The 26974-nt window shown below is 57.0% G+C and overlaps 6 protein-coding genes across 6 annotated transcripts; 1 reads left to right on the top strand and 5 right to left on the bottom strand.

Moving 5' to 3' along the window:
* Positions 1-373: 373 nt before the first annotated feature.
* On the top strand, positions 374-3863 carry CGGC5_v000704 (Valine--tRNA ligase; the record flags this gene model as incomplete). The annotated part of the gene is made up of 4 exons (XM_032032149.1): positions 374-404; positions 521-952; positions 1002-3407; positions 3457-3863. The coding sequence occupies 4 exons, from the start codon at positions 374-376 to the stop codon at positions 3861-3863; spliced, it is 3276 nt and encodes a 1091-aa protein (XP_031888468.1).
* Positions 3864-4225: 362 nt separating this feature from the next.
* Positions 4226-4950, bottom strand: SHR3 (Secretory component protein SHR3; the record flags this gene model as incomplete). Its single annotated transcript, XM_032032151.1, has 2 exons — positions 4226-4785; positions 4863-4950. The coding sequence occupies 2 exons, from the start codon at positions 4948-4950 to the stop codon at positions 4226-4228; spliced, it is 648 nt and encodes a 215-aa protein (XP_031888269.1).
* A 1618-nt stretch (positions 4951-6568) lies between these two features.
* CGGC5_v000702 (uncharacterized protein) lies at positions 6569-8751 on the bottom strand (the record flags this gene model as incomplete). The annotated part of the gene is made up of 2 exons (XM_032032152.1): positions 6569-8077; positions 8158-8751. The coding sequence occupies 2 exons, from the start codon at positions 8749-8751 to the stop codon at positions 6569-6571; spliced, it is 2103 nt and encodes a 700-aa protein (XP_031888270.1).
* Positions 8752-15163: 6412 nt separating this feature from the next.
* On the bottom strand, positions 15164-17820 carry hcs1-1 (DNA polymerase alpha-associated DNA helicase A; the record flags this gene model as incomplete). Its single annotated transcript, XM_032032153.1, has 6 exons — positions 15164-15254; positions 15457-15517; positions 15602-15761; positions 15876-16931; positions 16983-17214; positions 17336-17820. The coding sequence occupies 6 exons, from the start codon at positions 17818-17820 to the stop codon at positions 15164-15166; spliced, it is 2085 nt and encodes a 694-aa protein (XP_031888267.1).
* A 472-nt stretch (positions 17821-18292) lies between these two features.
* Positions 18293-19648, bottom strand: CGGC5_v000700 (uncharacterized protein; the record flags this gene model as incomplete). Its single annotated transcript, XM_032032154.1, has 3 exons — positions 18293-18636; positions 18696-19107; positions 19403-19648. 3 exons carry the CDS (start codon positions 19646-19648, stop codon positions 18293-18295), a joined length of 1002 nt encoding a protein of 333 aa, XP_031888268.1.
* Positions 19649-21646: 1998 nt separating this feature from the next.
* On the bottom strand, positions 21647-24124 carry mug71 (Diphthine--ammonia ligase; the record flags this gene model as incomplete). The annotated part of the gene is made up of 1 exon (XM_032032155.1): positions 21647-24124. One exon carries the CDS (start codon positions 24122-24124, stop codon positions 21647-21649), a length of 2478 nt encoding a protein of 825 aa, XP_031888273.1.
* Positions 24125-26974: the final 2850 nt, after the last annotated feature.

The raw sequence follows: 26974 nt of genomic DNA, 5'->3' as shown, positions 1-26974 counted from the left end.
CACAGTGGAGGGCCTTAGGCGTGCGCCGGATCCGATTTTGCGCATGATGGCGGACGACCCCTCCCTCCCACGCCGCTCAGCGCAGACCTAGACGTCCAATCCTGTGAGTCAAATTCGAGGAAGTGCTGCCAAACAGACCGCCGAGTCATAATTCCCTGCCCCTCATCGGGAAACCTCTGTGCTCTTATTTTTTCCCACCTGGTATTTGGACATAAGTTGAAGCCCCTCTCCCTCGGGCTTCTTCACCACAATATCCACCACGTCCAGATCAATATTTCTGCGAGCACTCCGCGTGCGCCCTCCAATCCTCAGTCCACGTCCAATTGTCCGTTCTTGTCGAAGTCTTCGACCTTTTCACCAGACACGTGCCACCATGGCTACCGACAGCGGACGCGGAAACCCCAGTACGCCTACCCCTCCATCCACCCCCACATTCTCACGATGCCTTTTCCCACCCCGCGCATCTCGTTAGCCGTATGATTTGACTTGAAAGCTGATTGTGTGTTCTTGTGTCTTCTAGTCGGTGCCACTGAGGGCCTCAAGGAGGAGGTTCCTCCCCCTGCCTCGAACGAAACGAAGGCTCAGGTCGCCGCAACCGCCGATACCCATGCTGCTGGCCAGGACGCCGGCGCCGCCGCCGGCGCGGAGCCGAAGGTGAAGACCGAGAAGGAGCTGAAGAAGGAGCGCGCGAAGGCCGAGAAGGCTGCCAAGTTTGCGCAGAAGCAAGCTGCCCAGGCCGCGAAGGCCGCAACTGCTGCTCCCTCAAAGAAGGCCGAAAAGAAGGCCAAGGCCGAGAAGAAGGAGGAGGAGGCAATCCCTGAATACGTTGAAGATACCCCGAAGGGAGAGAAGAAGCGCCTCAAGTCTCTTGAAGATCCTCACTTCAAGGCCTATCACCCCGAGGCTGTCGAGAGCGCCTGGTATGAATGGTGGGAGAAGGAGGGCTTCTTCAGTAAGACGCAAATGGGCAGATGAGGAATTCTGAGCTGACACCGCGACAGAGCCCGAGTTCACGGCCGATGGCAAGTGCAAGCCCGCGGGCAAGTTCGTCGTTGCCCACCCCCCGCCGAACGTCACTGGGGCTCTGCATCTTGGTCACGCGCTTGGTGACTCGCTCCAGGATATCATGATTCGATGGAACCGCATGTTGGGCAAGACGACGCTTTGGCTGCCCGGTTGCGATCACGCCGGTATTTCGACGCAAAGCGTTGTCGAGAACATGCTCTGGAGGAGAGAAGGAAAGACCCGTCATGACCTGGGCCGTGAGGACTTTGTCGACAAGGTCTGGACCTGGAAGGGCGAATACCACGACAAGATCAACGCTGCTCTCCGAAAGATGGGAGGAAGCTTCGATTGGAGCCGTGAGGCTTTCACCATGGACGCGAACCTGTCCGCCGCTGTCGCCGAGACTTTCGTCAGACTCTTCGAGGAGGGTACCATCTACCGTGCCAACAGACTTGTCAACTGGTCTTCCCGCTTGACCACTGCTCTGTCAAACCTCGAGGTCAACAACAAGGAGCTGACAGGCAGGACACTGCTCGACGTCCCCGGCTATGAGAAGAAGATCGAGTTTGGTGTCATTATCCACTTCAAGTACCCCATTGAGGGCTCTGATGAGTTCCTCGAGGTCGCCACCACCCGTATCGAGACGATGCTGGGTGACTCTGGTATCGCCGTCCACCCCGAGGACCCCAGATACACGCACCTGGTTGGAAAGAGGGCCAAGCACCCTATCATTGAGGGCCGCTTCCTGCCCATTGTCGCCGACACTTACGTCGACAGGGAGTTCGGTACTGGAGCCGTCAAGCTGACTCCCGCCCACGACCCCAACGATTTCAACCTTGGTCAGAAGCACGGCCTCGAGTTCATCAATATTCTCACCGACGATGGTAACATCAACGAGAACGGTGGCAAGTACCAGGGCCAAAAGAGATTCGACGTCCGTTACGCCATCCAGGATGAGCTCAAGAGCCTCGGCCTCTACGTTGACAAGAAGGACAACGCCATGACCATTCCCCTCTGTGAGCGCTCCAAGGATGTCATTGAGCCTTTGCTGAAGCCTCAGTGGTACATGAGCATGCGCAGCATGGCTGATGACGCTGTTGCTGCTGTCAAGGATGGCAGGATTAAGATTCGCCCCGAGTCTTCTGAGCGCAGCTTCTACGCTTGGATGGCCAACATCAACGACTGGTGTATCTCCCGTCAGCTCTGGTGGGGACACCGCTGCCCCGTCTACCTGGCCAAGGTTGAGGGTGAACAGTCCGACTCGTTGGACAGCAAGCAATGGTTCGCTGGAAAGACTCGCGAGGAGGCTGAGGCCAAGGCCAAGGCTGCCCTCCCCGGCAAGAAGTTCACCCTGGAGCAGGATGAAGATGTCCTGGACACCTGGTTCTCCTCTGGCCTCTGGCCCTTCTCTACCCTGGGCTGGCCCAACAAGACTAACGATCTGGCTGAGCTGTACCCTACTTCCGTCCTTGAGACTGGTTGGGATATTCTGTTCTTCTGGATCGCGCGTATGGTCATGCTTGGCATCAAGCTTACTGGCCAGGTTCCCTTCACCGAGGTGTACTGCCACAGTCTCGTCCGTGACTCTGAGGGTCGCAAGATGAGCAAGTCCCTGGGCAACGTCATCGACCCCTTGGATGCTATTTCCGGTATCTCTCTGCCGGACCTCCACGCCAAGCTCCGCACCGGTAACCTGCACCCCAGCGAGGTCCAGAAGGCCGAGAAGTACCAGAAGACGGCTTTCCCCGAGGGTCTGCCTCGCAACGGTGCCGACGCCCTCCGCTTCACCATGGCTGCGCTTACCTCGACAAGCGGCGATGTCAACTTTGACGTCAAGGTCATGCACGGCTGGAGAAAGTTCTGCAACAAGATCTGGCAGGCGTCCAAGTACGTCCTCGGCAAGCTGCCCGAGGACTTCGTCCCTCTCAAGGAGCCCGCCGCCGGTAAGACGCTTGCTGAGAAGTGGATTCTTCACAAGCTCAACACCGCCGCCAAGGACATCAACACCGCTTTGGGCGAGCGCGAGTTCCAGCACGCCACGGGCATCGTTTACCAGTACATCCTCAGCCACCTGTGCGACGTCTACATCGAGAACAGCAAGGCCATTATCCAGGATGGTACCGAGGAGGAGAAGGCCAGCGCTGTCCAGACCCTCTACACTGCTATTGAGGGTGCGCTGACCATGATCCACCCCTTCACTCCCTTCATCACTGAAGAACTGTGGCAGCGCCTGCCCCGCCGTCCCGAGGACAAGACCAGGTCCATCATGTTGGCCAGCTACCCCGTCTACAACGCCAAGCTCGATGACCCCAAGTCCGAGGCCGCTTACGAGCTTGTCCTGGGTTGCTCTCGCGCCGCGAGATCGCTCATGAGCGAGTACGCCCAGAAGGAGGAGGCTAGAAGTAGGTTTTCTCACATACTATGTGTATGTCAGTCACTAACGAATCGCAGTCATTATCCAGGCCCACGACGCCACCTCTGCCTCCACCATCGAGGAGCAGGTTGCCTCCATCAAGTCCCTCAGCGGCAAGGGCGTCACCGGCATCGACATCGTCGCCCCCGATGCTGCCCGACCCGCCGGCTGCGTCGCCTTCCCCGTCGCTTCTTCCGCCTCGGTCTACCTCCACGTCAAGGGCCGCGTCGACCTCGACGCCGAGATCGAGAAGGCCAAGAAGAAGCTCGACAAGGCCCGCACCAACATCGAGAAGCAGCGCAAGCTGGTTGAGGATCCCGCCTACCAGGAGAAGGTCGCGGAGGCCGTCCAGAAGGCCGACAGGCAGAAGGTTGTCGACCTCGAGTCTGAGGCGAGGGGTTTCGAGGGTACGATTAAGCAGTTTGAGCAGCTCAAGCTTGAGTAAGCGTATGTTGCATGATGAAGTAAAGAGGAGATGAGAAGAAAAGAAAAGGGGCATAGTCGTCATATGAAAAGATTTCATTAGTTGTTTTTAGCACCTTGTTGACCCATGGGTAGACAGACCCAGAATACAAAAAAAGACGTTAGACATGGTATATTCAACACTTGGTGCCTTTTGACAGTAACTGAGCGACTCGCTGAAGCGATGATCGCGTGCATACATCGCACTCATGACATCTAAAGTTCATGACATATAATGTCCCACCCAAACTCCGCATGAAGGAGGAAGCCAACTGCTCTCATTCCAATGCAAGTCGCCTGCCTCCCACTTGCTACTGAGACAAGTGCGTCACAGCAATCGATACCTCACTGCTTCTTCTTGGACGACGCGCCCTTCTTGTTCTCCTCCTCCTCGAGCTTGACAAAGTCCTCGCGGTCCTTGCGCTCGGCGTACCACTGCCCGGCCTGCAGCACGAGGACGCCGACGAGGACGAGCGCGAGGATGGTGTTGCTCGCGGCCAGGACCTTGAGGCTGTCCTCCTTGCCGAGGATGACCTCGTTGTCGTCGCCGCCGTTGTTGTTGGCGGCCCAGTTGGGGTCGTCCCAGATGCCGGCGCTGACGGAGCGCAGGCCCTTTACGATGTTTGTGATGTAGACGCCGACGCCGATGAGGTAGAGGACGAGGGAGGCGCCGTCGAAGAGGACGTTTGCCTCGGAGGGGCGGAAGAGCTTGATGAAGAAGCCGAGGAAGCCGGTGAAGACGATGATGTTGAGGAGGCGGCCGATGAGGGGCGGGGACTGGTGCATGAACTTGAGGTGCGTCTCGAGGTGGGCGTAGAAGGACTCGGGGACGGGGGCGGAGGTCCAGAGGAGGGGGAAGTCGTAGGGGAACGAGGCGAAGAGGATCCCGAGGAAGAAGCAGGTTGCTGTTGCGCGCGTGGGGTTAGCATCATTGCGCCGCGAAGACGGTGAAGGGGGGGGGGGGGGGGGGGTTGCAACATACGCCCAATGATCATGAAGGTTGCGAAGGAGGTTGACCCGCGGTAGTCGGAGGACCGCGTGGTCTTTGACCAATCTACCCAGCCGGACATTGCTGCGACGGTTCGTTGAGGATTTCCGAGTTTGAGGGGATTCAGTGACGCGACCAAAGATTGCGAGCGACGTATCCTCTACGGGGTGGGGAGGAGGGCAATGACGTTCGACCGCAAAATTGGGGACGTTGATGTCACGGCGCAAACGAGGAGGGGTTTTGGTGGCGGCGAGGGGTTAAAGAGGGAGGGAAGGAAAAAAGTGATGGATGCGAAATATGCTTTTCACCACGAGGAGCACGCGCGGGACGGGAGGCTGGTCTGGCTTGGTATGTGCGTATCTTTGGGTTATGTCGCGCGGGAAGCTAAGCGTAGAGGTTGTGCGTGGCAGATTAGCTGCCCATCTCTGGGCGTCCTTAGTGGTCGGCTTGTTTTCTGCTTACGTAGGTCCACCCGAGCAGACGGCGCCGCAATCTTTCGGAGGCGGGGGATGGATACGGGGATGACTCGGTCGCGGGCGCCGCGTACGGCCGGCGATTACCCCTTCGGACTTCCAGGTATTCCAGCTTTATGCTATGCGCGCAATGCCTAGGTAAATAACTAGCCACTACTTGCACAGGCTGACTCCGGAATATGACATTTTTCGGACCATTCGGAAAGCAATTGCCAAATCACTGCTGCGGGGCAGAGCGGACCTGGAAACAATTGCTTGACGGCCCAGGCCAAGCCCTTGCCAGATTTCCCCGTTCCCCATTCCCAACGGCATGCTAGCGGCGATATGGGTGGCTGAAACCGAGAATTGTTCTCGAAACATTCTGGTTCAGTTCCTCTTCCTCTTCCCGAGATGACAACCCGGAGATTGGCACTGGGCGACCTTGTCCCTTAGCCTTGTTCTTTCGGCCCGCTGTTCGTTTCGTTGCCACGGCAGGCTCGGGTGCACAACCTCTCTGAGGACAAAGCGGACGCCAGCCATGTGGCTTCCACGATGGATTTGCAATAACCCAGGCGGGACCATCGTACGAGTGACAGTGCAACTCTAGACGATCGACATGATCCTCATCTCAAAGACTTCATACTTGTGTGAACATGTTTTTGATATTGTACACGCGCACACCCTGAAACGGCTTCAGAGTGCGACACTCAAGCTATTAGCTATCTTCGATCCCACCTGGCACCACGAACAGCGGTACGCGACCGCAAATTGGCACCTCCACCTCTCGCGACGTGAAACTTCCCAGGCTTACGCTGGCCCTTGAACACTTGAAAATGACGATGCGCGCGACACTACCTGCTGACGAGCTCTGCAAGTCTTCATCCCCGCCAACACGGCCAGACTCTCAGAAACGAAATGAAACCCAAAGAAAAAGAAATCCGCGTCATAGGGATGTATCCCATCAAGACTGTTCCAACTGCTTCGTCCAGAACGGAAATGGGTAGTCATATACAAGAGTAAACTAGAAGAGAACAGATTAATGCAACAAAAGACTCTGCTACCGTAATAATGCTGAATTCGTCAGAAATTCCGATGAGGTATCAATGCCGAATCGCTAAGACGAGCGAGACTTCAACTCAACAACTGCCGAGAAAAGAACCACCGTCGTCGTCTCATGAGTGGGGGGAATATCCCGGGGTATAATGAGAAATCTCAAAAAAACAACGCACTAGAAAGCGGCCGACTGCGTCAACTTCGTACTCCCGTTCTCGACGCCTTCTTGCCCAGCGTCATCTGGCTGAGGGACAACGTCCTGGCTGCCTTCTTACGCGCAGGATCATCATCCTCGTCGAGCAAATCCTCCCCGAAGGCGCCGTAGCCGTGCGACTGCTCCTCCTTCGGGGTGGCAAAGACCTCCGAGTACGAGTCATCGTCTCCGACACCAGTGCCAACGCCCGAATCTTCAGCCAAGAAACGGCGGTTCCTTGCGGCGGCATCTTCGTCGTCAGATGAGTCATGATCGAAAGCCGATACGCTGCCGAATGACTTGGCCGTCGGCGGGGGCTCCATCTGCAGAGACATGCGGCCATTGCCGGTCGGTCCCGAAATCATGTTGATGCGCCTCGTGAGCTTCTTCACCTGAGATTCAAGGGCCTGTCTAGAAGACCTTTCGGTCTCGAGAAGCGCGAGGAGCATCGTGTAATGATCCGCCGTAAAGGTGTCGGTGGGCCGGCCGGCCTCAGCGCGAGGCATAGCAGGCAAACTGGTTACGCCGCGAATAGTCGCATTGGAGGTTGGCCGGTTCATGCCGGTGTGAACGTGCAGAGAACCGACGTACGTAGGAGCTTCGCCAAAAGAGGTGTTTGATTGTGCCGAGTTGCTGTACCTCGAGCTCGGAGCACTTTGGCGCGCGACCTGCTGAAGCGTGGGATTCACAGCAGTGCTCGATTGCGAGGGAGGCACAGGCGGCGCAGGTCGACCTGGCTGGGTCATCTGGACCTGGAACCCAGGAACCGAGTTGCACAGTTGAGTGACAACGTCTTCCATACGCTGCATCCTGCTCTCCAAAGTCTCGATCCGAGTCTCAATACTGGCTGCTTGTGTGATCTTCATGCCCGCCATGACGTTCATGTGAGTCAAGTTGCCGAAAGAGAATGGTTGAGGGGGAGTGCGCATGGGGGTTTGTGCTTGCTCTATAGGGGAAACTGGGGATTCGGGCATGTCCATTGGTGCAAGTCCTGCAAATTGGTTCTCGTCATCAGGAGGATTGGTCGTCGCTGGTGACGTGTAGAAGGCCGGATCGTAACTCTGTCTCCAATACTGGATCTCATCGCTGCGTCTGCGAACGTGAGCCCTTGCTTCGGGGTTGTTGATTCCGCTCAGACTTCTGGATCGTCGCTTGTGGCCAACGTCGCTCGTAATTGCGCGGCCGATTTCCTCAGGGTCCTCGTCGTCGGAGTGGAATAGTCGGCTTCCACGAACGTGGGTGCTCGCTGGACGAGGCGACAGACCTGCCAGCTCGCCATCACGCCTAAACGGAGCGGAGTAAATTTGGCTTATTGTAGACGTAGCCGCACGTTTACGGCTTGTTTGCAACTGCGATGGGTCGACTGTGATCGAATTTCGCGCGCTCTCAATAGCCGTGATATCCTGGGGACCGATAGAGTGAGACCTTAACGCTCTGTCGTACTCGGTGATCGGCAAGGACGCCGATCGCTTGGGTTCGGACTCCTTGGTTCGGGTTAAAGCGGAAGGGTCCTAGTAGCTCGAATTAGCTTCTGTTCTGCTGAAATCAAGAAAGGTGCGATGGCACGGGAGCGGCCGCTACCCCAACTCACGCTCTTGTGTTGGTTTTGGTTTTGGTTCGTGGGGTTGTAGGTCGACATGCGCTGCGAGTCGTACGAGCCCTGGCTGCCCTTCTTTTTGCGACCAAAAAGCTTCCCCAATGCGCCGCGCAAAGTTGACTTTTTGCGCTGAGGTCTTTCCTTGCTCGCACCGGTCTGTTCGGACGCAGCACTGACCGTAGAGTATCTCAGGTTGCTGGACACATTCGTTCTTCTTTGCGACTGAGGAGAATTGGAGTGTGAGTTGGCGTGGGATGCGGCGGTTGGAGACGAGCCAGAAGTTGAGCCGGTTCCCGGAGGGACAACAACGGACTCGGCCCTCGGCGGCTGTGAGACCTCGGGCTGGGGAGTCGCAACAATTGATCCAACCACGGGCTCGGCCGGGGGAGGATTCATCATCTGCTCTCTCATGTTGCCTTCAGTTACCGGCGTAGCAATGCCGGTGCCCGGGTTGCGCATGGGAAATTCGTCGTCGATGGGATTCGGGATGGGGATTGGGCCTGATATTTTGCCACGAATGGACTGGCCCGTCATGGAACGGTTCGTGGCGCTAGGTGCAGGGGAGTTGGCCGACTTGAAAAGGCCCATGGCTGAGTTGGAGGTGACCTAGGTGTGATTTTGGTTTTCTTGGGGTTTTTTTTTGCGGCTCTTGCAGCTGGGGGCTAGAACGAGTGTAAAAGAGGACGACGGAGGAGGGACGGTGTATATGATTGTGGTCCAGTGTAAGCCATGAGAGTGAGGCTTGTCGGGAAATGACGAGGAGGGGCAGAGACAATGCTGATGTGAGGTCCAAGAGCTGAGCCAGCAGACGGGTGATGTCCGGGGCCGAGCCGTGACAGTTCGTCTGGGATATCCAATATCCAGGCAAACAGGTAGGCAGACAGCAGGTGAGTCTGGAAATCTTGATCGGACGCCCGGAGTCTAGGCCAAGTGGTGATCTATGCTGTAACCTGATTCATGGTGCATATGTCCAGCAATGCCGCCCGTCGTCTGGGCTCGTCGGGGATTAGAGAGGTCCAGTGGCAAAGGCCCTCAACCGGCGCAGCGGCGCAAGAGGCAGACGGAGATCGGTCGGGCTGAACAATCAAAGCACGATGAAGGAGGCGAATAAAGGAGAAGAACCCACGAGGAGATGGGGGATTGGGGAAGAAGTTATGCCACTAAGAAGGGGGGACCCTAGCAGCACATGCGTCATGTATCAAAGGAGCACCCGGGCAGCTCTGCGACAGGCTGACGAGGCGGCCGGAGGAGCACGTTGATTAGAACGGGCGGTAGCGTGCCGCTAAGGCAAGGTAGGGTCGAGGTTCGAGGAGTGGGAAGAAGGGGATAGGGCGAGGAGGGATAGGATGTGGTGGGATGGCGGGAGAGGGTTGAATTATACAATATGAGAGGCTGAGTTATTGGCCAAGGAGCGTGGTGGGCGCGATGCAGATGCAAAGGACGCGGTGCAGTCGGGTTGATGTAAGGTAAGGTAAAGTAGGGTACCTGGCAGGCAGGGGACGGTACGGTACGTTGTGGAAAGAAGTGAACGAATGGTATGGTTGGTTGTTGCTGCTGCTGGGGGAGGGGAGTGGAGGGGCTGCGGTCGGGAGGAGGAGTATTATCTGTAGGTATGTATGTCTCTCTCCAACGGCAGACGGCGCGGCACCGGGTGGGAAAAAGAAACAAGAGAGGAGCAGGAGAAGAAAGGGCGGGAGAAAAGGGAAAGCAGTGGCATGTAAGGAAAGCGACGGTATCGGGTCTGCGCGAGAGATGCGTGCAAGGTATCCATATCCGTACAGAATCGGCCGGGTAGCAGGTGGTAGCTACGGTCTCCGTATGGATACCTCCATTCAAGAGCAAGGTGGTTCACGAGGTACAGGACGGCATCTCGACAGGGGGTGCAGAAGAAGCTGCAAGGAACTACTGACGGGGCATTCCCGTTGCGTTGCGACACACGATAGCAGACGGAGAGAAAGAAAGAGTGACTATGGAGGAGGCAGCGGCCGGCACGGCTGTCGGACCTCAGATACGGGTGAATGGGGGCAGAGACTGAGAGAGTATCCGTAGTGTAGTCCAGTGTAATAGACCGCAGAATGCAGATTTACTAGCGGGATGAAACAAGCATGCATGCACGGCTAAGGTAGGAGGAGGATACGGACCATTGGAACGGCGCCAATGGTGCATCTAACGTGTCTAGGATACAGTAATGTTCTCCGAGAGAGGCAAAGAGGAGGGAGGACATGGAGCCTGGAGGAGAAGACGAAAGGACGGGACGAGACGAGACGAGACGAGAAGCCAGGGTGGACCATGTGTGGTCTTGCCATAAGTAGTAGAAGTACCTGCATGCCTGCCTGCACTAGCAGGTCGGACGGAAAGTCAGTTGAGTCGAGTCGAGTCGTCTCGTCTCGTCAATGATGAATGACAATGGAAAGGACACAGGTCAGAACAAGACGGCAGCCAGACAAGAGTCAAATCTTGCTGTTCCATTCTCATTTTCCACTGGTGGGTGGTGACTGGCAACGGCAAGTCCCCTGCTTGGCTCCTGCGTCGGGGATGGTCCTTGTTTGAGGTCAGTGCTTGGGGCGTGGAGCTGTCAGCCCCTGGTCAAAGAGGCGTTGGGGAAAGAGCCAGGGCAGGCGGGCAGGCGGGCAGGACAGGGCAGGCCACGACAGGACAGGCACACACCGCACTGTCGACACCACACCTCCACCGACCGAACTCGGTGTCTTTGCCCGTCCGAGGCAAGCCAGTTCTTGAACACCACCACCGGCACCCAGACCACGCAGGGGAAACGCGCAGCAAGGAAACACTGGACGGACGCAAGTGACGAAATCCAATGTCAAGAATGAATTGACATTAGCCGGAACGTGCGCGCATGCCCGTTATCCGATGATTGCGCACCTCAGTGTCTGAGTCTCACTCTCGGGCGCTCCCTCCTCGCCGTCGGAGGGGGGAAGACGTATGAGCGACGCGAGGGATGCCAGGAATGTGGGCGAGCAACACCCAGAAAACATGCACCCACATGAAGTTGATACCATCGTGTGCCTGAGCCCGTCCCTGCCCAGGCCAGGTGCGTCGATCAAGGGAACCAAAGGCGACATTCATCGACCTACTCTAAGGTACCTTTCAATAGGTAGCAAAGTGCGAGGCCGATGCTGTTAGATCTTTACCTTTGCAAAGTCAAAAAAGTATAATTGATATTCCACCGAAGAGGTAGTATTCGTACTAATACTGCGTAACTCTGTCCCAAACTCCAAAACCCCAAAACTCCAAATACTTCACACCTGTTCGTGTCAGAGCCTCAAGGCAAAACGTGCAAGCCCGCCTAAAATAAGTCATTGTGATCCACGGGCCTCGCCTTTCACCGGCTCAGCAAACTCCACCTGCTGTCCCGTCGCCAGTCCACTGCACGACTCACTCACCTTCACCTGCAGCCTGCAGTGACAGCTGTACGATGAGGAGGAGCTCGAGTGGGGTGACGCGACTGCCTCCTCCCCATTTGTGAAGCTTTCTCTGTCCTTTTTTCCCTCCTTCTGAGCTGTCCAGTCCAGTGACCGTTTCCAACTGCCCAGCTGGAATCCACCTGTGCTCCCCCGGTCCTCCCGGATCCAATCCAATCCGGTCTGCTGGTCCGATTTTTGAGCCATGCCGCTTTTGGGGCTGTGTTTCAGTCTTCTTTCCTTCCTTTTTTCTTTCCTTTCCCATGGGGCCTGTCGAGGGAAGGTGCTCCCGCCTCTCGTCCCGCTAATGGTCCGTGTCGTTGTCGTCCAGTGTGTGTCCAGTGTTGACTTCACAATGTTCCGCATCACACCTCGACCCAACCTCACCTTGCCTAGTAGGAACAGACGCCTTTTGAGCGCGATTTTGCGGAGTGTGGGCTCTCGATGCTACCATCGCACTGTTATTACCACTCTGCGCGGATAGATTCGATTTCAACCACGCCCGCCAACCCAGCGCCTGGCGTCGTCGCTACCAAATCCCGGCTCTAACCCCGACTTGAATCGCCCAAAGTCAGCAACCACCACCAGTCAGCCTTCACCAGTCTCAGTATCAGGCTTTCCCCCTTAGTCGCTCATCATGTCAAGTCGGGGTCAAAGCCACCCTTCCCCGAGGGCTGATGGCGCCAACACCACCTTGACAATCATGTCCTACCTGCGACTGACCTCGTCGAAGAATGCACCAACGGTGCTGGAATCTTCATCCGACATGGCGTCCCATATGCCACCATCCAAGTTGCCCTCCGTCAACTAGTCACCCAATATCGTGACACGCCGCCCGGCGCCAGGGTCGACAAACGCCTTCCTCACCCCAATGGGAAGCTAGCGAGGAGTCCGGCAAACGGAGCGCTGGAATTCAAGGATTCTCTAGCCATCGGCACTAACCTCTCTGGTGTGTGTGGCCGTTGGCACTATCTCGTTTGTGGCCGACATTTGGCCTGCCACTCTGCTTCGCTGCCGCCGCTATCGAGACTGACACCGATGGCTTGATCTGACGGACGATTCTCCAACCACCCGTTGTCTTGATGATGGCGCTAGGACTAGCTCCTCGAGAGTAACGCAAGAGATGTGATCGCTCATGTCACCGTCGAATCGCATTGCAGCCTCCAGCCGCAGACTGCAACGGAGCCTTCCTCTCCTGGGATCGCTACAACCACATGCCACGTCCTCATGCACTTACCTGCCTGCGTTTATTCTTGGAACACAACAGCTGCCGTCCAGCCACTACTATAGCCTGCAAAGCAGACGCAGAGCAGACCCTTCACCAACCCGCCTCCCCGATAGGATACCGCCCATCACTTGTCATGTTTGGTTCTTGAGAACTACTGCATACGACGACCAGCCTCTACCACCGCACTCCATCCCTCCGACGTGCAGCTTCGCGAAGAAGGCGCCCACTAGCGCGCAGGTCGACCCCACATCGCAGACCCAAGAGGCTAAAACACCACATGGCCCAGAGGCCCACGTCCAACGAGCGCCGCCCCTATTGTCTGATGTTGTCTGCCTATTCAAATATCCCGGCTCCTTAGGCCAGATCTGGAGGCCATATGTCGACCGCTTCGCGACCCGGACAACCAAGACGCCAGATCCCCGTATCGACAACCATTTGCTCAATCAACCTGTCCCTCAATGACTCGCGAGTGACTTCCAGGCTCTGGCAGTGGTTGTTAGAATGCCACATGGCAGAGCTACTCCAATGAGCGGTTTTTTTGACTACGATGCCCTGCCACAGCTTTTTCTTGGAGACCAAATGCCTAAGAGGGGACGGTCTATCTATGGTTGACTACATTGGCATGCCAGCCAGCCAACCCCAGGCCTAGTATGCACGAATGGCACGACTTTACCGCTCAAAAGCCGCCGTGCCGTGCCATCGCGGACAACATGATGCGGTAATTGTGGCTGCAGGCGGAGAGTCACGCACACGCTCACACTTTGTCCCCGCGGCACCCAATACAACCCCGACCCAACACGAATTCTCGTCGCGCGTCCGGCCACAGTTTGATCGGCTCGCTGAGTGGGGTCCCCGGCGGAGCATCATATAGCGAGGCACCCGACTTATGATCTCCCATCACCTGAAGGCTCGGCGACGCCATATTGATCGAACATAAGATGCGGCGCCGCCGGCAACTTCGAGCAACACCTTGTCGTTCCCCGACTGCCACCGTAAGGTGTTTGTCAGTGCTCTTCAGGCTGCCGGGGCATATGTCTCATTGAGGGTTCAGGACCCCGGAAATGGAGTTGTCTCATAATGGCGGGGACGAACCGTTCAGCCGGGTACTAGTGTAGAACGGAGGACGATATCATTGTGCTTCACACAAGTCGTCTCGGTCCGCCCGACTAGACACCACGTTTGTGGTAAGATTTGCGTCACAATAGCCTTCAATTTCGAAAGCCAGCTGGCGGACAAATAGTCCCGATATGCCACCAAGAGGGGCCACCTCCGGGCGCGGCACGCGCGATCATTCGGAAACCATAGATCCGGGAGACATCTTCTAGCCTCAACCACGTTGTAGTGCATGATGGAGCGACTGTTGGGTCTTCTGCGATGCATGCTGTCACTAACAAACTGCCAGTAACAAACACGAAAGACGCACGAACTTGGTGCACAACATCAACAAACAAAAGGTACGTGGAGAGGGGATGATTGTCCACTGTTTCGCTTCTGCAGCGGATCCTGCATCATATCCAAGACGTCGACAGGAGCCCAACGAGAGGCAAAAGATGGCATCTCACGCCTTGGCGTGAGAAAGATTGGCTCCTTGCTGAAAACTCAATGGCTGCGGCTGACACTAAGTCCGCCGCATACTCGAGAGTTTTGGGAAATGTACCTTCCACAGCCCCAACAACACCGCAAAATCCTACGCACAAACTGGACGGAGAGCGGCCAAAAAAACGCGTTCAAGTCGAGCAACACCGCAGGCCCCTGTCCTCGGTAGGAGAATTTGGCGGGTCTGGCCACGCAGGACAAGGATTGCACAGACGACAAAGGTAACCTGAAACATAGAGACAAGGGTTGCTTCTTCGTCTGATCAGTGACGGCTGACATCTGCGGTCCGTCCACACTTCCCTCTGGTCTTTTTTTCCAATCGGTCGACCCAAGAAACCTGGGCCCTGGCGCCTATCAACTTGCGTCAACGGACACTCCTTACCCCGTAATCCCCAGTTGGTCATGGACGAGCATTGGTTGGCCGCGGGTGTGCTGTAAATTCTACGATACGCCACGCCAAATGCACACACAATGCCGCCTGTTCCCTTTTGGGAAGCCGTTGGAGACGGGGTTCCAGGGCGTCGCCGCGCATGAGAAGCCATCCCAGCTCGTTCACGGCCCTCCCAGACGGTCCACGATACCGAGGAAGCCGGTTCGTCAGTATTCTAGATCGTCTGGTCTCTTGCCGCGAATGATATTCTTTCGTCGCATAAAGGTTGACATTGAAGGCGGCCTGCATAGAGGTGGGCCATGCGTTCTCACCAGCCACCACCATCATTAACCCGCGGCCTCCCACCATCCCAAATATGGCATCTCAAGACCCCTGGAGGGTTGACAAGTCGGGATAACGCAGATCTGCATTCTCTTCGAGGAAATCCATCCATCTCTTGAGGAATGCGCTACCTCTGTTTGTATTGATGCAGCGGGTTAGCAAAAGAAAAGAAGAAACAGGCCCGAGATTTCGGGCGTTTGGTGCGGCTCAGCAGTGTCTCAGGATAACATCTGTGCAGCAGCGGTTCGCCCGCAGCCCGACACGCCAACACCCAGAAATCCTCCGACCGAGAGACAAATGGAAAAGAAAGGAGAACAAGTCTCAAACGCACTCACCTCATGACTGTCTCCGAATCACCGATCACCGTCAGCGAGCGTTTGGGTCGCGTCATCGCCACTAAACCGCATTAACAATCATGCGCCTTTAATAGCCCAGCTGGGATGTTCCCAGACGGCGAGCTTGGTGACCTCCTGAGCTTACCGTTCAGTCGGCGCTTCTCGCCCAGGAACCCTACTTCTCCCTCGGAGTTGCTCCGTACAAGGCTGACAATGACGGCCTCCTTTTCGCGGCCCTGAAAGCCATCTACACTGCCCAGCTCGATGCCCGGGAACTGCTCCTTCAGGGGCGCGAGAATGGCGAGCTGTTCGGTTCATCCGATGTCAGCTTCATGCTGCGGCTGCGTCCCATGCTTTCACCCCCTTGCAGCTCGTGTCCACGACTTCGAACGACCCAGGGAATCCAGTCCAGAACTTACCTGAGCGTTATACGGGGTCACGACAGCAATGTCCTCGGGCTTCACGCCAGCATCAACCAAGCTTTGGGCGTGCTGCCGCACCAAAGCCGCTTCCATTTCGTTGCTCTTGCTTTCACCGTGGAGGCTGAATTTGGCCTTCTTGACGGCATCCTTGTCGTCGTCCTCGCTCTTTTCCGGGTAGTCGCCTCCCTGTGTGTCGATGAAGATGAGTGGCTCGTTGGTGTCTTCGGTATCCTGGACTTCGTAAGGCAAGTCTTTCAGGAGACGCTCTTTGACTGCTTCTGCAGCGATCAATCTTCCATCGTATAGCTCGTCTGATGGAAACCTCATAATCTTCTCATGCATGCGGTATTGTGTGGTGAGCATCCGCTTGATGGATGACCCATGCAGGGCGAGCAACCTGTCAAACAGAGTCGTTTCCAACGTCATTCCCTTGATTTGCTTCTCTCCTGCTCCCTCGACCAGAACCTTCTTCACTTTGGAGTTGAGCGACTTGATCGTCGGCGGGAGCTGCAAGTGATCGCCCGCGCAGACCGCCTTCTTCGCGGACAGCAGTGGCACCCAGCACTGCGCTTCGAGCGCCTGGCTGGCCTCGTCGATGATGACAACGTCGAACTGCTGGTCGCGGAGCTGGTGGCCGCCCGCTCCGTGCAGTGTCGCAAGGACGACCTTGCTCTCGCGCACGAGGTTGCTCACGCAGCGGCGCTCGCGCTCGCGGAACTCCTTCCGAAGCTCCTTGAGGTCGCCGTAGATTTGGCGTCGCTCGCGGCCGTTGCGCGTCTTCTTGATGGAGGCCTGCTTGGCGTCCATCTCGGCGCGGACGTCCTTAACGATGGCGCCGGCTTCGGAGGTCTGGGTGAGCACGTCGAGGGAGTGGGCGACGACGCTGGGGAGGAGACGGGCCGGGTGACCGAGGCGGAGGATGGGGATCTTGTGAGGTGACAGGCGCTCGACGATATTGTCGACGGAGATGTTTGAGGGACCACACACGAGGATGCGGAGGTCGAGCTTGAGCATCTGGAGGATGAGCTCGATCAGTGTGTGGGTTTTTCCAGTCTGTCCAGTGTCAGTTTGTGCCTTCAGGTGAGGGGGGCGGAGGAGACTCACTCCTGGAGGTCCGTGAATGAGTGCGACTTCTCTTGACGCGAGCGCGAAGCGGATTGCGTCCTTTTGCGAGTCGTTGAGCGAGGGATCGATCCATTGGATCTTGGAAAGCTCCGAATCGGACGCGAGATCTGAAGGCACAGGGCTTGGGCTCGAGAGGCCGAAGAGCACGCGCATGAAGGAGCTGTACTCGGCCTCTGTCATCTTCTCGAGCTTCTCCATGGTAAGGTTCATTCTGTGTCTCGTCAGCCTGATGCTCTCACTCCCCGACTGGGACGGCCCCTTCCCCGTGCAGAGTGACATCTCATGTGAATGCCGCTCCCCCCCTGGTGGTGTGTCGGGAATGCCAGGCTCACCTCCGATACGTGACATCGTCGGCGACCTTGACGACCCAGACGCGCCCGTCAAACTCCCTCTCCTCGCCCTTCCCCTCGTCCACCGCGATGCCGACGCTTTCATGCCTCACTCTCGTGACGACGCCCCTCGCGCCCTTGCTCTCAAGCTCCTTCACCTCCCTCTTCTTGGCGTTGCCGGCGGGCTGTTCGGACAGCAGCACGATGTCGCCCGGGCGGAGGCCGTGTTCGGGCAGCTTGCCCTCCGCGGAGGAGGACACGGCCGGGTCCGGGTTGAGCTCGAGCACGGTGCGGCCGCCGAGGCCGGTCCGGCGCGCGCCGACGACGAGGTTGGAGAGGGCGAGGCCGGCGCGCTGGAGGGCCGTGGGCGAGTGCAGGGAGACGAGGGCGGAGGACTCTGCGATCTCGGCGGCGAGCTCCGCGGAGAGGAGGGAGAGCTGGGTTGCTGCGAATGATTGCACCGAGAGGGGTTCTGCTTTCGGCGCCATGGCTGCGTGCTTGCGTGGTTTTGTCTGCCTCTGACTGTAAATTTGCCTGTGAGGGTTACAGAAGTGGGCGAAGCACGCAAAACGTATTTGAGGCTAAAGCAAGCGTGTGTGTGTGTGTGTGTGTGTGTAAGTGAGGTGGGATGTAGTTGAAAGGTTGTGAGCTGTAGGCCCACATGTGAGGTCCAGGTCCGTTTTGACGTCATCTGATAGGCTGCAGTGGGAAAGTGGTTCAAGTTGGAGAAAGTGACAGCTGCTCTTGGTATATGCTCTCTATGCTTTTTTTGCGTTTATGCACAGATTTGGTGTTTATTAGAAGCTCGTTCCTACGTATATGGTACAGATAATGATGATAGATGCAAGTCCAAACGCCTGATACCAGATCCCGGTACAATGCAAGCCAGCCCCCCTCCCGATGAAGTATGTGCATGCAAACATGATATCGAAATAGCACCAACTGAAGGTTCGTCGATATCTACTTTTCGTTGCCGGTGGGGCCGACTACTATGACAACCACCAAGCTCACCGCCATGAGGGCGAATGCCACCATGGACACGATGATGATGGTGCCTCGGCTCGCGGGGAACTTGCCCTTCATGACCCATTGCTGGGCGCGAAAGTAGCGCTGGTATCCGAGGAAGAGGATCAGAATGCTGATGCCGAGGAAGGTCGCGCCTAGCGGCTTGCCGAGCTGGCGCAAAGTGTGGCTGCTGGAGTCAGGGTTGGAAATGGATGAGTTGAGGCGGAAGAGTTGCGTGACAGCAATGCCGATGGAGGCGAACGCGAGGGAGGTACGGAGCCATGCGAGAAAGGTTCGCTCTGCAGGACTCTGGTAAGCTATCGTCTTTGCTGCAAGCTTGGAAAGAAGAAGCACGTACCTAACGCCAAATGGTCTCGGGCCACGCTTCCCTTGTTTTCAAGCTCAATGCTCTGGAAGCTGGACAGGAAGATGGTGTACCACGGCTCCTTCACCTGCGCCGCCCTCGCCCGTTCCTCTCGCGCGACCACAGCATCGTAGTCCTCCTCGTCCTCTTCCGTCTGCGAGGGTAGGTGGTTGTGTGTGGTGCGAATGGACTTGCGGGGCCGCAGCTCGGGCGCCGTAGCTGTGGCTGTTGGCGCCGGGGGCGCGGCATTCATGCTCTGGTAGTTGCGGTCCGGGCCGCGGGAGATGATGCCGACGGTCTCATCGTGGGTGCCGTCATCCCGGGAGTAATGGCGCGGAGGGCTGGCGGGGGCGGACCTGGAGGCGGAGAGTGCGCCGCCCATTGCTTCTGCGCGGCCTCTTGCGTTCTGTTCGGCGCCGGGGTGGGCGCGTTGTCAGCAAGGGCACACACGGATGGGGTGACGGGGGCGGGAGCGGGAGTGGGAGTGGGAAGCTGGAGAAGAACCGGGCGGGAACGGGAAAGAAACTGGGGACAGGATTGAAGGGTCCGGGAGGGTTCTGTATGAAAACGGGGACTTCAAAGAATTGAGCGGCTGGAATGGTCGGTGCCAAGCAGCGGCAGGGTGGTGGACGAGAGGTCCCACAGTTGAAGGTTTTCGGCCGAGATGGCTAGATGCAGAGGCGAAGCGAGAGGAGACATACCTCTAGTATTTCGTTGATGCGCTCGTTGGTGCTTTGCCTCCGGGAGAGGGAGCGCGGCGACGTTGGCGAGCGCTCATCGTAGGACACGCGCCTACTTAAGCCTCGCGGTGGCGGCGGTGTAGTGGATGACGGGGATTGCACCTGCACCTGGTCTTGCTGGGGATCAGATGAAAGAGGAGGAGGTGGTGGTGGGAGAGGAGGCGCGGCGGCCGAAGGTTGTGGTGCATCATCGCCGGCGGGCGCCATCACGACCGAGACAAGGGCGACTTCTGCATGTCCCAGACCCAGATCGAAGATGGTCTGGACGATGGTGCCTCACGCGAGAACAGGGGTCGTGTGACGTGATCAGAGGCCAAAGGGAAAAAGTCGCCTATATATAAAAAATAAAAACAAAAGAGAAGCTAAGGTTTCTTGGAAACTTTTGGGGGTCTCGAGGTGGGATCTCTGCAATCGGCAACGGGCAGTAGGTCGCGGCTGCTGGAGGTGCGTTAGGGCGGTTTTCCTGATGCACTATGCTGGAGTCCAAGTTCCATTGCGGCACGGGAGTCGGGCGGCTGCGTCTTGAAGCCGGCAGCCGGGAGGAAACGTGGGGGAACTGGACCTACCTTGAGGATTTTACCGGCGTCTTTGGCGGCAAGAACGGGCAATCTTAGCAGAGAGGAAAGTTTGGGGAAACTGGCAAGAGCTGTTCTCTCTCAGCTTGGTGGTCTCACAATGGGACGGGCTTTCCATTCACGTGGGCTTTTTAAGAAGGGGGGACCCCATGACATAGCGTCCGACCCTCCCACCATCTTCTGGCTGGATTGTCACTGTAACGGGCCTGGCGCTCCTGGTTGGTCGCCGACCATCTCAACCTTGGAACAGTGAGATCTGGGGGCGGGCTCCGTGATCTACCCCGCCACACACCACGGGGACCAATGCCACCACCAATCGGAATCATCAAACCCGCACCACGACTGAATCATCTCCAACAACACTATCAAGGGTCCTAAGAATAATAGTGCCTCTTCTATGTGACTCTGTAATGCAAGCCCAAAGTCTGCAGCGAAATAACAGTGTAGTGTTCTAAGTAGCACCTCGGCAATTACTGTGAGAGTTGCAATATGGTAGTAGCATTTCTAACCAAGATTCAGTCTCTATGACGAACTAGCTTGTCTCTAAGTAGTAGTCCGCTCATGTTCATACTTGTCTTAACTCACTTCAATAGAGCGTTCTGGCGGTCTCAGCTGAAGCAGGAACATGCTCTACTTGTGGCCTCAAGAGTAAAGATAGTTTCAGGATGCTTCATCTGGGGCCCCCAATGCCCACATAGGACACGCATATACACACACATTCAGCTAGTTGCTCTTACGATCATCCAAAAGCTGGATGGAAATAACCGCGAGCGTATTGATCCCGTATCTACGTTGGGGCTCTTCTTTTGCTGACTGGCAAGTCTCTACTCCCAGTTTGTGGGCGGTGTAAGTCCGTGGAAAGAATAGACCGAGGAAAGGAACAATGAAGAGCAGACAGGCTTGGAGATGAGACGACGTAAGGCCTTGTTCTTACCTACGGAACAAATGCGTCTCGTTCCGTCGAAACTTTGAGGCCTTGGACTGCCTGCACGCAGCGTCTTGCAACTTGATTTTGGCCAATCTTCGAAGATGGGTAGGAGGCACTATTCTGGAGAAGGGCAAGTAAAGACTCGTCCAAGAATCGAGGGGCTTGGCAACGAAGCGTCTGGCTAAGTCGGTCTACATCTTTCGGGAAGTCCGCGTTCTCCGGTAAAGTCAAAGTCAACGACAGAATCTATGACAGCCGGAAGGCAATGTCATGAGCGAACGGCAGCTCGAGGGAAGATCTAAGCAGCGAATGCCAATTGTGGAACTTGCCCGCACGCTCCATGATTCATCGACGATGTATTGTCGTTGATAGTTGTTTGCCCCCGGCAGTTCATCTCCAACTGGGGGTCGTGAAGTATGTTCCAACAGGCAGTATCTACCGTGCAACACCTTGCCAGAAAGCCTCGAATAAGTAGTCATGCCATTGGCGGTAGTCATGGGTGGAGGAGCAAGTCAGCATGTAAAGGGACACAGTCACCGACTTCCGGAGCGGACGCTGCTTTGGCCGTGACATATGCCACCTACTCAAGCCGGTCAACCAGACTCATGGAGCTGAAGAGACTGACCTCATCCCCGATTGCCCCGAGAGATTGGTCACTCACAGACACTAGTCCTTCATCATTCATTCTCATTGAGTGTGGGCTTACTTGAAAAGCCCAACAGCATTTACTTCATCTCCATCCCCACTCCGAATCGACCGCGCGAATACATACGCAGCCTCCATGCCCTTCGGCCCATAACCTGCGCGCATGAGAGGAAAGGCTGTCTTGCCCATGTTGATGTACATCAGATACATGTGGCCGGATCTCGAAGCAGATTCGTCGCTACCGATAGCCTCCAGATAAGCCCGCCTCATCCACTCATCCACATCTGCAGGATGCATCGGAATTTTCGTCCAGGAATCCTTGGTAGGAAGCCAGGAGATGGTGGTGTGAACGAGCGTTCCGGCGACTACCACATGACAGATACGGTGATAGAAAGGAACGCGCTGTGACGCCTTGACGTTAAAGGTCTGGTATTCCACCGACGAGGACGGGAGGCGTGAGAGGCCGAGATGCGCGTGCCACTCTACACCAGCCGCGCGAGGCAGCTCCTCGACTTCGACCGCGAAAAACGAGGGCACCGGCTTCGCTGCTTCGTCTTCATCGTCCGTCTCGTTCTTGACGACGGACCAGTCGGGAAGTTTCTGCTCTTTGGCAGGATCCTCGCCTCCAAGCGACATGTATTGGGGGTTGTACTTGCGGTCCCAAAGATCTGGGCCGCCCTCGTCATCCTCGTCCTCGTCGCCGCCAGGAGCGTGCGCTCCCGACCAAGCTGCGGCAGCCAGATGTGCCTGACGCCGCGCGTCTGCCTCTTTGGGGGTATTGGGGAAGTATGCTACTGCACTCGTCCACAGCTGCACCTTCATCTCAGTGGCTATGCGCCAGAGATGTTGCAGAGAAAGTACGATCTGCATCTCCAGGTTGCCTGTTGTCTCCGTGGGGAGAATCATGCTGGCTGGGACGAGTGGGATCTGGCCTGCGATAGTCACTTGCCTGACGCCGCTCGCCGCCGTCTCGACCTTGCTCAGGGGCACATCGATAGCCTGGCTGTAGGGGCCGATATTCGCGGGCGCCCAGTATGACCTGCCTTGAACGTGAAGGCCGTTCCGATCCCGCTGCTCCAAATCAGGCTTGACAGCGAAATGAATATTGATGGAATGGCCTTTGGGGAGGCTTCCACAAGAGATTGTGACGCGGGACGGGGGATTCGGGTGCTGGAACAGGCTGCCATAAATCTTGTTTATGGCAGGGAAATCCGACATCTGCCTTAGAACGATGACGGTATGAGTAATGGCGGTGGTGGGCAGCGGCGGAGTATGTCCATCTAGGAGGCCCCGAACCTGTCGAACAATATCCTCCGTTTCTTCCTCGACTGTGAATCTCGTGCCCCGGGGCTCCTGCGGTACGACAGTCCAGTGAATATCAGTCGTAGGTGCAATAGACGCTGAAACTTTGCCATTGCTGCCCTCGAATTCGCTCTCAGACGGCGGCACCACAGGTGGTGAATCTCGAGGTAGAGACTCCAGCAGAGCCTGAAACTTGGCGTCCAGAACATCAGGCACCCGGACCGGGGAGCAGCTTTCTCCCGTCATCTCAGGAGCAGCCTTCTCACGGACACTCGCCCCCGAGAAGCTCAACCAAGACGTTCCGCCACCCTCCTTGACGACCCTCCTGCCGGCCTCGGGCACCTCGATGGCCTTGCGGAACAAGCCCGGGGGCCCGTCGAGCACAATCGTTTCGAACTCGCCGCCCTCTCCCAGCACGGAGCCCTCGGCGGCGCCAAACTTGCGCAGCGCGCGCTTGATCCGCGCCGCGCCCGCGAGGGAACTCACCCTCTCCCAGAGGAACTCCTCATCAAGCCCCGCGCTCGCGACCTTGATGATTCTCGCGTCGAGGCCGGCGGCCGCCATGTCGTGCAGCAGCTGGGCGTCCTCGACGGTACCGGGCAGCGGAGACGGGAGGGTCGGATACTTCCAGAGATATGCCAGCGGCGTGAGGCCCAGACGCAGGGCGACGGACTCCACGCGAGTCCTCTGGTACGTCGATAGGATGGCGCCCGCGCAGAGGGCGTTGGCTTCCGGGTGAGCTGCCATGATCGTGCGGAGGAGGGGCACCATGCTCTCCGTCTCATCCGAGTCGACGGCCGTCACGGCATCGCCACCTGCGGCGTGGGATGAATCATAGTCTCTGCCCTCGTACTTGGCGCCGCCACGGATAGGCTGGCGGTAGAGTGGCAGTCCCGTGGCGTCGGCGAAAAGGGGTATGACCTGGTGTCCGACGGTCTGGTACATGAAACTGTTGAGGTCGGCGTCTTGGCCGGCAGCTCCTTCCCGAGCGTCCTCTTGCTGGTGCTCCTCCGGCTGGTGTTGCCCGGCGGCATCCTTTACGTGACCATCACCATCATCATCACCACGAGGCTTGAAGATGAGGGTATCACCCTGGGCCGAGCGCGCGGCGGCGGGGAACAGGTTAGCAAGAGCCACGAGCCGATGGCCGTTCCTCTGGCAGTGCAGGGCAGAGAAGAAGCTGTCCTTGCCACCCGAGACCAGGGCGATGACATTCAGTTGTTCAGATGACATGGCGGCAGCCCGAGGTGGTCGGACAGTGCTCTCGGACTTTGGCAAGTCTGACCGCGCACAAATGCTGACGCCTTGACGCTCGTACCTACAGCACTATGCAAAGCCTCTCCCTCCTCCTCGAGAGATTATGCGTGCCCTGGGTCCGTGAGACTTTGTGAAAGGCTACAACGGAACGGTCAGCATGGACTGCGGTTGCAATCTGATGGCGGGTCGCGACGGAAGAGCAGCGGGATGGGGAACAGACTGGTTCGTGGTCCAGGAGCTGCCGTCCAAGGGACCCTTGAATGACTCGGAGCTCCGTCCGTCGGGGTCTTGAGAGCCGTGGATGGATGAGGCCGGGGGTAGTCAATGGTTGATTACCTAGTGAGTTGAGCGCGAAACGGTGGTACGAGGGAACGGAGTGAGTAAGAAACCCGGTTCTGCTGGAGGTCGTCGCGGCTCGCCGAACAGAAGCGAGAGGAGGGCGAACAGAGGGGGGGAAAAATTGAAATCATGACTGGAGCGAGCGCGCCGCTCCGCTCGGACAATTTACACAACTGGGTCCCTAACGAATAGGCACCTCAGTGTATTCAATTGTACCGCCGTTCAATCGGTACTTTGCATGTTGTTCGCGATGGAAAAGGCTGGCTGGGCCCATTTCCCACCTCGCCTTCGTGAGCTTCTATTGCAGGGTATGTCGAAGACGCGCGAAATGTTCTATTGGAATTGCAAGGTCAGCTGCAGGAACGGCAATTGGAGATGCAATGGAAGGTATGGAGACGGTGGAAGTTTCGAAAGGCTAGCCTTGGGCCCTCATCGAGATTCCGACTGGTCCAGTGCCTTTTGATTTGTGTCTAGCTGGTGGGACGGCGACCCCTCGGTGTCTAGGGTCCCTGAAGGCGCCGCTGAACAAGAGGAACAAGAAGAAGACGACGACGACGACGAGGCCCCGGGAGACTGGAGATGGCGAAGAGGGTCCTGGCCTCATGGGTTGGTCTCATGGGTATGATGATGGCTTGCTTCCATGCTTGACTTCATGCCCATCCGTCCAAGGTCGAAATTGGCCCTGGGCTAGTGCAGTGTGTCTTCGTAGCGACGTCGTAGCCTCGCAGGCCCGTCTTGCTCTGGAACCTGGAACCGGGGGACCATCGCGGGATCCCATTTGCTACAACGTGCCGGGCAGAACTGAGAATGGCCTGCCCGCTGGAGAAAAAAGACCCAGCGAGACCCCTCCCCTCCCCATGAACCCGGGAAGGACTCCACGGCATTATTAGGGATCCCAGTACGGATACGCACCTCAGTGTCCACCGTCCAGCAGGTCCATACCTTACCTGAGGTGTCTTAGGTGACCCTGGAGGTACTGAAGCTTCTGAGCCTAAGAGGGCGGGCGGGCGACGGGCCTGTAGATTAGCGGGGGGAGGGCCTTCGGGGCCGCACCGCTACCGCCTGGGACGACGGGACTCTTTGGAGACTTCGTCTGAGCGGGCCGCGCCAAAATTGCGCTGGAGCTCCTGCTGGAGTTCGCTTCATGCTTCATGGGCTGATTGTGCCAGACACCGGCGACAGACTCGCCTGTCTTGCTGTTTTTGTTGTTTGTTGACTTTGCGGTGTAGGGACGTCCAGCCTGGCCCGGTCAACTCCAGTCTCCAAGTCTTGAAGAAGAACCTGGAACTGGAGATCCGACATGGTGAGCACGGGTGTCAAACATTTCTGAGTGGCGCTTGTTCTTCATCTTCATCTTCATCCTCAGGCAGACCGCTCTAGGCGAGCATCATCGTCGTCGCTGTCAAGGGAAGAACCGAACCGACCGCACGACGGATACCTTACACTACCTTACCTTACGGATACTCACACAACCCACATCTTGTTGGACATGTCTATCGCCATTCGGGATCCAGATCAATGTCCATCCGGCCCCAGCGCAGTGAACCGTGCTGGCCCACCGTCTTGTCAAAGGTCCGAGACACCACTGACCATTGCGACCTCCATCTTCTTCACCGCGCCGAACCTTCGCAACCTCGTGGCCTGGCCTGGCTTCACTGCAAAGAAGCGCGGTCAACCGGCCCCAACGGCCTCTCTCCGTCTGGCCCGTGGCGACCACGGCCCACGAGACTTCAAGGTTGTCGAACATGCTGTACCTGCGTATGTGGTGTGTGCTCGTGCTCGTGCCGTGCGTGCATTGCGTGCGGATACTCCAACACACACTCATCTCATCTCTTCTCTTCTCATTTACTACTGCTGCACGCACAGAGACAACTGACGCTGGACATGAGATAAACCCCCAAAAAGCTTGGGCCATGATCGAGAGGATGAGCGGTGAACCACTCACACTCACATGGCGTAGATTTCCTCACTTGTATCTTTTTTAATTAATCGGCTCATTTGCGAGGACTCGCGGTCTGGGTGTCACTTCTTGCCGTCAGTCGGCCTGTGCAATCCAATAGTCTACCCTAGGCGGAACGAGACCTTGCCATCCAACACGGGCCGTACGTAGCATTGAGGCAAACCGTATCGGACCTCGGTGTCAGCAACCTGGATATGTGGTCAAAGTAACACCGTCTTGAAGAAGTACATGCTGTAAGTCTGTGGAAAGTGAATGGCTGGCCAGCTACCTAGTAGGTATGCTGTTTATTGCATCCCGCATCGCCCCCAAAGCAACACCACCACCTTCTTAAAACTGCTGTTAATGTTGGCTCAAGTGAACGTTGACGAATGAACTCGCGGGCATGCGCCGCATCTGAAAATCTCTGCTGCTGCAAAGGCATGGTATCATACAGGCTGTGCTTTGGTTCGCCTTGCCTGACTTGACCAGCCAATCCCCCACCTCGTTATTACCGTAACATCTCGTATTACGGAGGTAGGGGGAAAAAA

This window comes from Colletotrichum fructicola (genome assembly GCF_000319635.2).
Source record: "Colletotrichum fructicola Nara gc5 chromosome Unknown KSG_Nara_v1_contig01, whole genome shotgun sequence".
Taxonomy (NCBI): domain Eukaryota; kingdom Fungi; phylum Ascomycota; class Sordariomycetes; order Glomerellales; family Glomerellaceae; genus Colletotrichum; species Colletotrichum fructicola.
The sequence above is the reverse complement of the archived record's forward strand: the minus strand, read 5'-3'. Positions and strand labels throughout refer to the sequence as shown.